This window comes from Cynoglossus semilaevis, chromosome 13 (assembly GCF_000523025.1).
Source record: "Cynoglossus semilaevis isolate Cse_v1.0 chromosome 13, Cse_v1.0, whole genome shotgun sequence".
NCBI classification, from domain to species: domain Eukaryota; kingdom Metazoa; phylum Chordata; class Actinopteri; order Pleuronectiformes; family Cynoglossidae; genus Cynoglossus; species Cynoglossus semilaevis.
Window position 1 is genome coordinate 1,854,341 of NC_024319.1, and position 10,175 is coordinate 1,864,515.

Sequence of the window (10,175 nt, forward strand, 5' to 3'; positions counted from 1 at the left end):
CCCTCCCCCCCCGTACCTCCCCCCCAACTTGGGAGCCACTGGTGTAACTGTTAAAAATATGGGCTACATTTGAATAATCCACTTTTGTAGTTTTTATTTTTTTAACCAAATTATTAAAGTACACAGTCCCACGTGTTCAAACTGTGAGTCCGTGTTTCTTTGCGATACTGAACTGAAAACTGGACGCAGTTTCACGTTTGATTTTCCTGTATAATCCTGGATCATGTTCCACGTGAGTCACATTTGTCTGCAGGGGAAACAGTGGATGGAAGAAAGAACACGGCTGTTGTTGTTGTTGTTGTTGTTGTTAATCTCTGCAGATCTGTTTGTTGTTGATGTGGATATGGATCAACGCCCAGATGAGACTAGATCTAGAACCCTGATATGGGATGACGGAACATTCACACACTCTTCCCCTGGAACATCTGTTTAATTATCACAGGATCAACATCCAGGCTGACCAATCACAGCAGCATCACCGGAGTAACAGATTGTGTCCACCAGACAGGAGGCCTCCTAATTGGCTCCTGCTACGATCTGACAAACGGGGAGAGCACACTCAACTGTGAGTCATCAACTAAACTGTGACATTTTACTTCACTCTGGCAGTGACATCACAACCAGGACTGAAGTCCAAACCACTCCGTTTCCCTCTGATGTTCTCTTTATCTCCCCCTCCATCCTGCCCTCCAGTGTTCTCTTTACCCCAGTGTCGCTACCTGACCTCTCTGACCTGGCCTGAGTCTCCCAGAATGCTCTGCTTTGCCACGTGGACCACAGGGAGTGGGGACCACCGCTGGGTAACGGGGGGCCGCAGCCTCATCGTGTGGGAGCAGCTGTCCAGTTCTGGGAGGCAGAGGTGGGTCAAAGTGTGGGGCAGTGTCGATATTCTACAGAACTGTTTGGATTTTTTTAAATGGATGTACGATAATATCGGCTCGATGTTAGCATAATTATGTAACAGAACTCTTCAACCATAATTATGTCTGTATCTGTAAGAATCTTTACTGGTTTTTTCCTCCAATGATGAAAACCCAATAACACGAGGCCTGGGTTTGTCAAACGTCGTGAGCCCTAAAAATAGTTTGGGGATAAACGGCCGTATATGAAAGTCAAAGTCACTAGATGGCAGCATTGCAGCTCATTTCATTAATCTATTTTATTAATAAGGGGGTTGTATGCAGAACGTTGGTGTCAACAAGTCAGACATTTTATGCAGAACGTTGGTGTCAACAAGTCAAGACATTTGACTTCAGTTACATTGGTAAAAACAAAACCAAAAACAACTCAATATATTGCCCTGCCTGTGGTATCGCAATATATATCGTATCATTGCCACTGTGTCGTGATACGTATCGTATCGCCAGATTCTTCAAACCTTCAGAAAAGACAGTGACAACTCCTGGGAAGGTTGACGTCCAAATGGACTGAGGTGGTATTTGTGTGGACACCACATGGACCAGACAGACACCCACAGACCCAGTGACCAATCAAAGATGTCAGGAGTTGGTGACCTTTAGAATATTCTGTTGCTGACAACCCCCAGGGGGCGTGAGTTTGCAAGTCTGTCCTAATGAGACAAAATGAACAGAGGAGCAAATGTGGAACGTTCCAGAACCCGGGGGTGACACCCTGGAAAGGTCTTGATTCCATCACAGGTCCATGGAGATAAACGAATAATAACTGACCTCGGAAATATGGAGACCAGTCTGAACTGGTTTTAGTTTTTAAACTTGGACACATTTAAAAAAACAAAAACCTGTCCTGGAACTTTATGACTTACCCCGGTCACTGTGGTGGTGGATGTTACAGGGGTGACGTCACCGTGAGGAGGGACAGTCGGCTGGACTGCTGTCTGGAATCAGAGGGAGAAACAGAAGACGACGATGAGACGGACGGTACAAACACACACACACCTGTAGACACATATAAGGACACGTCCTAATTAATCATGACTGTAATCAACATTCTCCAATATGACAACAGTTTTTTTTTAAATTATTTTTGTCTGTATTTTGCTGAAAGACAAACATTAGTTCGAGGTTTGTGTTTTGACTAAAGGTCAAAAGTTTTAACTCAGTATTTGTCTTCGTGGAGATGGTGGATTTTAGTTGTTACAAAGTGAGGTGCAGCCGTTGGTTGGGCTGCGAACCAGATGTTTGCCTACGAAGAACAGAGAAAATAAACAGTGTCTTCTTCGTTTTCTTGTGGTTGAGAACGTCTTCAGATCAAAGTCCAACAGCTACACCTGGTTTTTAATTCTGATGACTAGTTGTTGACACCAACCCTCCTCCTGGTCACGTTTAGGTTACGACCACGACCACGACCACGACGACAGCTGTGACGACACAGACGGACGGTGTGATGGCGTGGAGGACGGTGGGTCCACTTCCTGGTTGCGCTGCGTTCTCCAGTGAGGAGCGGAGGATACCACGGCCCGCAGTCATGAAGAGGAAATGAGAGGGAGGGGGGTGAGGGGGGGTGAGGTGTTGGGGGGAGCATATGGAAGCAGAAGCGAGCGCACGTTTTTTCTCTGTAAATATGACGCCTACTCATAATAAAGTTGTCACACTGTGACTCCGCGCCCCACGTTTGGATCTCCTGTGGTTTTTTTTATTGAATTCCAATCTGACCATATTTCGTGTGTTGACGCTGCCAACGCTCTCTGTGTAAATGAATGTAAATCCAATCTTTATACCCCGGTTATTTATTGCCCTTCTTTTGCCTCCCCCATCCTCCCTCTCTGGTGTCTCTGCTCCTCTCTTCTTTCTCACTGTTTTTTTTTCTTCTCTTAAACATAATTGAATTTTTTTTTCTAACATGATCTTATTAGCGTCTGTCTCTGTCTCACGGCCGTCTCTCACCTCACACTCGTCTCTTTCTCACTGCATTTCTTTAATTGAAGCTGTTTGTTTTTTTTGTTTTTTTTAGAAAAACACACAGATAATTAGCATTTAAATCTCTCTCCGTCAGTCTCCTGCCCTCCCTGTGCTGCTCTCTCTCCCCTCTTGTACTCTAGCAGACTCTACATGTCTCAGTCGCTAAGGCAACCAATGCTTTTTCCCCTCCCTTGCTCTTAGTATCTCCCCGTTCTCTCCCCGCCACCCTCTCTCATTCCCGTTCTCCACTGCCAGAGGTAGGCATGATAACTGATGTGTGCTGGAGGGTGCGTTTGAGTGTGTGTGTGTGTGTGTCGGCGCGTGTGTGTGTGTCCGTTTATGTCCGTCTTCCGGCAACGTCATGTTGTGTTTTTGTGTCATGAAGTGACATTTGAGTGACATTTCTGCAGTAGTTGGAGTGAGGAAGTTGACTGTCTCTGAGTGTCTCAAAGTGTCTCTCACTCCTGTCTTCACGCTCCACGTCTCTAATGAAGATTAATGTGCCGCGTTCAGGTGTGAGTGTGTGTGTGAGAGAGTGGAACTGACCACGACTGTGGACAGTGGACCGTGGACAGTGGACTGTGGACAGTGGACTGTGGACAGTGGACTGTGGACCTTGGACTTCTGGCTGTTTTTACGTGTTGATGTGGAACAGTGTCCGTAGACTGTGGTGGTTGTCCAGTCGGTGACAGAGTTGTCTGTTGTTGCTCTCTGTGATTTCTCACATCAGAGAAGATAGAAGAGGGAATAAGGCTGGACCCTCCTCTCTCTCTCTCTCTCACTCTCTCTCTCTCTCACTCCCCCCTCCCCTCTTTTCCTCACCCTCTCTTGTCTTATCTGGCAGGGAGAGATGATCGGAGGAGCAGAGTCTCAGTGAAGCGAGCGAAGCGATGGAGAGATGGTAAGATGGATAGATGCCGAGGTGAAGGAGGGACGTTGGGTACAGTACGTCCGGGTGCAGATGTATAAAATGTCTTTTTGAGTGATGGCTGGCGTTTGAATCGATGTCTTGAGTCGCTGAGGTCATGTGGGGGCGCTTGTGGACAATATATTTTCTCAGACAACTTCTCTGTCACTTCATCACTTCTCACTTCTTTTTTTTCTTTTTCTTCTCACCTCCATCTTCCTTGCAGCTCCATCTCTCTTGTCACACCACTGACCCCCCTCCTGTGCCTGCTGCTGATCGCTCTGGTGCCCCAGCCCTCCACCTGTAACCCTGACGCCGAGGCGGAGGCCAAGGACCAGGTGGACGCCCTGTCCGTCCAACTTTCCGTCACGGCCCAGGTCACGCCTACGCCGCTGTGGGCGGTGGTCTGGGGTCCCACGCAGCCGCTGGAGGATGAGACCTATCACATCCTCTCCAGCCAGGAAACAGACCCTCTGCACCCTCACGGGAACCAGCTCCAGGAGGTCAACACCGCCGGCTCAGAGGAATGGTCCTTCCTAGACAGGAGCATGCGACCGGGAGAAGAAACTCCGGTGGAGTCCAGGAAGAAGGGGGGAGTGAGGAGTGGAGGGACGGAGGCAGAGGGGACAGAGCCTGAGGAAGGTGGGCGTCCTCAGGGGGCTGCTGCTGCTGCTGCTGTAGGGGTTTAAGTCAAGTTGGTCGTGAGCTGCAGGTGGGAGGGTTGGGGGGGGGGACACTGCCAGGAGCCCCCCCCCCCGGGGAGAGAGGTGTCAGCCCAGAGCAGTGTGGGGCCCAGAGATGTCTGTTCACAGGAAGGAAGTGGACATCAAACTGCAAATTAAGGGTGGATGTCATGCCACTGGTGCTGCAGCAGGGGGGGGCGGGGGCCAGGGGGGGGGCACGGAGTCCTCCATTGTCATGTTTCAGCTGACGTCACCGCTTTTGTCTTGTTCTGGATGCAGTAATTAATGGTGACAGTGTGTGGTTGAGGACGACATCTGTGTGTGTGTGTGTGTGTGTGTTACAGTGGACCCTCAGTTCTACGTCACCGTGACCATCTCCACCCTCCTCATCCTGACGGCGGTCGTCATCGTAGCCAAACTCTGGTAGGAGCAAAGACACCTGTTTATCTGAGTGTGTGTTTGTACAGTAGCTGAACCAGGTGTCTGTCCTGGAACAACTCCCTGGACCTAATTATGTTTGTGTGAAACAATCGTTTTATGATTGTGAATAAATTCGAATGCACTAATTAAATCTGGGATTTGAGCTCAGCTGTAGAATGATTCTGAACAACGTCCCTGACCTGAGGGCTAATGAGAAAACAAGTAGGATACAAGGAAATATTCTGGGTTTGTTTTTTTTTTTTTAGACCCTGTTGTTTTGAAGCCCAACTGTTTATTATCTACAGACATAAGTTCTTTAATAATAATCAGTGTTAATTTTAGCAGCGGTTTTTGTCCAGTTTACTCAAAAAGAACGGTTTTCATTTAATTTAGTTAAAGTCGCCCAAATACCTTAAATATTGTTGTCGACTAAATTTAAAATATAATCGACATAAATCCAAAGTAACATTTTATGTTACGTAACTTATACAATAATCTATGAAAACGATGTTTCGTTGAACATCATTATTATTTATATTATTTATTCAACAGGTATTTTAAGAATCATACAATATTGTTCTACTGATTAACATGTCCGTAGGTTACGAAAATTAACGTTACCTTTGCGTGATGACGTCGACAGGTGACCTCTCAAATCTCTCGCGTTCTTTCCTCGTCCTCGTTCCACAAAGTTGACGTTGACGTAATGTGTTCGTTGTCGTTCAAAGTAACACGGAACCATAAACTACAGCCGTCGTAGCGGACAAGTTCTGGTGACGCTTCGTCCCAAACTGACAACATTCTTCCCGCTCCTGGTTTCACGCTGTCTCTCTCTCTGCGTATCTTACTGCCGTAAACACGTTCGCGAGGATTGTATTTCCGTTTACATGTCCCGCCCTTTGGTAAGACACATAGCTCTGATTGGCTATCGCCACCTCGCTGTGTCATCATCATTTTGCCAGAGATTAACTTCCTGATTGTGTTTCGTTTAGTTAAGTCTTCGGTAATAGTTCGTTGAATCCACGGAGGATTGTTTATGACTAACTTTAATTTAAACATTTTCGTTACAAGTTCCGTATTATTGTTCATGTCTGGTTTAAGTCAACGAATTTAATTGTTTAACCAAAGATACGAGTCATATTTAGGCTGAAGTGACTTTACTGTTTTGACATTTAACATCTGGAACAGAGGACTGTGTTTCTAGTCATTATTATGTCAAAATTATATTAACAAGACAAACTAGAATGTGTTTGACATTTATCATAGAAATCCAAAATAGATCACACACACACACAGTGGTGCTGTGGCAACAGTGGGGAGAAAAACAGGTTTTTATTTTCCCTGAAATTGAAAGAAAATGTGAAAGGAAGTGGATTTTAGGTCCTTAGACCAGTCAGAGAAGCAGGTTGTGACCTGATGTCAAAGGTCATCCTTGAAGGATGGGTGCCGTCCCTACAGGGACACGCGCCCCTTACATTTGAAAACCACTGTCTCAGAACTTTTTGACTGACGTATTGTACCATGCATGTTTGATGCCTGTGTGATGATCTGATTGGCTCTCGGTGACTGCAGTGCCCCTGAGGTGAGGGCGGAGTCACTGCTCATTAATGAGGCGGGTGTTGTTGAAAGTCACCATTGGCCCAGATGTGTGATTGACAGCCGTGAGACTGTCAACGATAAAGACCATTTACTGCCACCCTCAGGACATCGTACACAACAACAACAACAACAACAGTAACACGTTACACTGATGACCGTGAGCGGTAACAGCCTCTCACAGCACGTGAACACGCCGTCTAACGTTCCCAGGCCTGGTGGTGGGCGGTGGGAAGTGCGCGTTGCACACATGGCTATTAGCTGTAAATGGGAAGTCGTGGCTGTGATGCAGCGAAGCCCTTCCACGCTTTACTGATCAAACCAATAACACCTGCTTTATTTAACCTCTGGGACTCCCTCCTCCCTCCTCCCTCCTCCCCCTCCCCCTCACCCCCCTCCCCCTCCTCACCCACCCAGTTATCACTCTTTGTTTTCCTCACCCTTTATACTTTTATTCCACAATAAAACGCTCACATCAGCCCACATTCTGTTGCATCAAATTTTCTCATTCCTGCAGCTCCGTGTCTCTGCTCGTCGTCTCTCTTTATATCAACCTGTTCACTCCACCCCCCTCACCCTCACTCCCCCACCCGCTCTTCTTGTTGCCTCACTGTTTTTTTTCTTCTTCTTCTTTTCCTTCCTGGTGTTAGTTGTTGTTGTTGTTGTTGTTGTTGTTGTTGTTGTTGTTGTTGTTGTTGTTGTTGTTGTTGTTGTTGCTCCTCTTATCTCCCTCACCACCGTTCGTCCCAGTCCAGCCCAGATCCACAGATAGACCTCCAGCTCTGCTCTGAGCTCAACGTGATAAACACACGGCGTTCCCACCCTCCTCCTCCTCTTCCTCCTCCTCCTCCTCCTCCTCCTGTAACTTCCTTTTCACACAGCCATTGTGAGAGAGTTAGATATTAGAAACTGTAATAGAGTGAATGGGGGGGAGGATTGAGGGAGGTGGGGGGGCAAATGGACAGAATAAAAGCCTGTAGTGGAAATGGGTGATTGTCCAGATGGTTATGAGAAGAAAGGAGCAGCATCTGTGCTCAGTGATTCTCCCAGACCTCAGATCACCACCGTGGCTGGTGTTGAGGGACCGACTGTGTGTGTGTGTGTGTGTGTGTGTGTGTGAAAAAGTCCTGGTCTCCAAAGAAAACGTTTCATCATGTTCACGTTCAGACCACAGTGAACAAGTAAGAGCCAGAATCTTAAAGACGTTAAAGTCGAAGGTGAAATCTGAAGGTTTGAAGGCAGAGTTTTAGTCACAGAAGAAGAAGAAGAAGAAGAAAAATCCAGTCCTGAGGTTTAAAGTCAGGATGAAGGGGAGAAGATTGAGTCTGGAGTCTGAGCCCAAGTCACAAAAGAGGTTCTAGTCCTGGCTGAGTCTCCAGGGTTTCAGGTTTAACCTGGAAAGTTAGAGTCTTAATCAAGTCTGGAAGATCTGAAGTAACTCTGCATCAAGGTAGGGGGCGCCTGAGTCAAGTCTTGGTAGTTTAGAAGTGGGTCAGTGTCACGTGAAGACCATTCAGTCAGAGACGTAAAAGACGCTAGTTCCAATGGATTTGTCTGAAGAAGACAATGGTTTGAATTAAAGCTTCTGGATTAGAAAATAGAGTCGAGAGTCGAGTCCAAGTCACTGAGGGAAAATCAAGTCATGGTAACATTGACTGAAAAAAAAGAAGAAAAAAAAAGGAACCACTAGGGTTTTTGAGTTCAACTCTGAGACCTCAGTTCATGTCTCACAGTCGAGTCACGAGTCTTGAGTTGATCAGAGGACAGGAGTCACTAAGGCCAGTGACGAGTGAAACAACAACAACAACAACAACAACAACAGCAACAACAACAACAACAGCAACAACAACAACAACAACAACAACAACAACATCTTCAGGTTCCTCAATGACATCATCAACATAACTCACAGACTGATGTAATGGCTCGTCCCCCCCTACTGTCCATTTCATGTCTTTTCACATCTTTTGCATCTTACCCCTCCCACTCCCCACTCCCACTCCCCCACCTCTCCCCCCTCCTGTTTCCCGCTCTGCCTCCCGTTCTTCTCTGACAGCCCTATAATGAGGCCGACGCGTGCACTAATTCTCTCTCACAGCAGCAGCGTAATGTGTTCGCTGATGCTAAATGGCCGTTTCTCCGTCTCCACCGCTCCGTCTGTCTCTCTGTGTCTTCTCCCCTCCTCCCCTCCTCACCCTTTTACTGTTATCTCCTATTCTTCCTCGGACTTCTGTTCTTATTTCTGTGCTGTAGTTCGATTCCCTCCCACAGTTTAAGGTCGACTATTTACTGCTTCAATCTAAGACTTGGCTCAAGTCACCAAATGATCGTTCTTGTTGAATCCTCAGGGTTGGTTTCAGAGACGAAGAGGGAAGTGAATCCCTCAGAGTTTGGAGTCAGACTGTGAGTCACAGAAGAAGTTTGGGCTGAGTCTTAGTCCAGTTCCCAGGACGTGGAGTTCAAGTCGCAGTAGGAACGAGTCAGGTTCAGGTCATGTTGAGTCAAGTTCACGGCTGTTCACCAGAGTCAGCCTCCTAAAAGAAGAAAAGAAGAAAAGAAGAAAAGTCTGTCTCTCCAGTCAGAGCCGCAGAAGAAAAGACTTTTATTCACAGAGGAAACAAACGAGTCCAAGGACCTGAGTCAGAGTCAAGTCCCAGTGTGTCTGACAGGGGGAGGCAGTGAGCCGGTGGAGGTCAGGGGTCACTGGGGGTCACTGCAGACCCCTTGGTTGTTGAACATCTCTGTTTCAACCTGCGTCCCCCTGCCCTCACCTCCACCCTCCCCCTCTCTTCTGCTCCTTACCTCCACTGAACTCCATTTTCTCTCACAGTTACGATCGCAGCTGTTCCCAGCATCCACCCCCGCTGTCTCGTGGCGCGGCCCCCCCCCCCACACTGGCTCTGCCTCGCTCCCTGACTTCAGAGGACAGCCGACAGACACTGCACAGCACCTCCTCCTCCTTCAACGACAGAGAGAGGTAATGAGTCGCCGCGCCAGCTCTGCACACGCTCAGTCTGTGTGTGTGTGTGTGGGAATGTGTGGGTGTGTGTGTGTTTGTTTGTGCGCCACCTCTGGATGCCTTCAGAATCTCTGAACATGGAACAGAGTGAAGAGATTCTCCTGTTTGAAGTGGGAGGATGAACCTGGACAGAAGTGAAGGGACGCTGACGCTGCTGTTACTGTTGCTGCTGCTGTTGCTGCTGTTACTGTTACTGCTGCTGTTCCTGTTGCTGTTACTGCTGCTACATAACGACATCTGTGTGTGTGTGTGGGAATGTGTGGGTGTGTGTGTGTTTGTGCGCCACCTCTGGACTCCTTCAGAATCTCTGAACATGGAACAGAGTGAAGAGATTCTCCTGCTTGAAGTGTGAGGATGACCCTGGACAGAAGTGAAGAGACGCTGACTCTGCTGCTGTTACTGCCGCTGTTACTGCTGCTACATAACGACATCTGTGTGTGTGTGTGGGAGTGTGTGTGTGTGTGGGAATGTGGGTGTGTGTGTGTGTGGGAATGGGTGTGGGTGTGTGTGTGTGTTTGTGCGCCCCCTCTGGATTCCTTCAGAATCTCTGAACATGGAACAGAGTGAAGAGATTCTCCTGTTTGAAGTGTGAGGATGAACCTGGACAGAAGTGAAGAGACGCTGACGCTGCTGCTGTTACTGTTACTGTTACTGCTGCTGTTACTGCTGCT

At 47.6% G+C, this 10,175-nt stretch overlaps 2 protein-coding genes and 1 long non-coding RNA gene across 5 annotated transcripts in view; 2 read left to right on the forward strand and 1 right to left on the reverse strand.

Moving 5' to 3' along the window:
• The window catches only part of si:ch211-154o6.3 (nuclear distribution protein nudF), a 10,176-nt gene extending 7,656 nt beyond the window's left edge, over positions 1-2,520 (forward strand). The window contains exons 10-13 of the mRNA XM_025061298.1: positions 443-565; positions 694-859; positions 1,813-1,898; positions 2,308-2,520. Coding sequence (XP_024917066.1) covers positions 443-565; positions 694-859; positions 1,813-1,898; positions 2,308-2,417 — 485 coding nt within the window. The 3' untranslated portion in view covers positions 2,418-2,520. The remainder of the gene's footprint in view (positions 1-442; positions 566-693; positions 860-1,812; positions 1,899-2,307) is intronic.
• The window catches only part of LOC103387971 (uncharacterized), a 14,113-nt gene extending 7,257 nt beyond the window's left edge, over positions 1-6,856 (reverse strand). For both annotated transcript variants that reach the window (XR_003051450.1, XR_522479.3), the window contains exons 1-2: positions 5,511-6,856; positions 1,784-1,855 (exon numbers count right to left, since the gene is read on the reverse strand). This is a non-coding gene — a long non-coding RNA (uncharacterized LOC103387971). The remainder of the gene's footprint in view (positions 1-1,783; positions 1,856-5,510) is intronic.
• Positions 3,057-10,175, forward strand: part of pianp (PILR alpha associated neural protein) — a 9,168-nt gene continuing 2,049 nt past the window's right edge. For both annotated transcript variants that reach the window (XM_025061337.1, XM_025061336.1), the window contains exons 1-5: positions 3,057-3,136; positions 3,724-3,780; positions 4,013-4,428; positions 4,814-4,892; positions 9,316-9,462. In XM_025061337.1, coding sequence (XP_024917105.1) covers positions 3,770-3,780; positions 4,013-4,428; positions 4,814-4,892; positions 9,316-9,462 — 653 coding nt within the window. In that variant the 5' untranslated portion in view covers positions 3,057-3,136; positions 3,724-3,769. The remainder of the gene's footprint in view (positions 3,137-3,723; positions 3,781-4,012; positions 4,429-4,813; positions 4,893-9,315; positions 9,463-10,175) is intronic.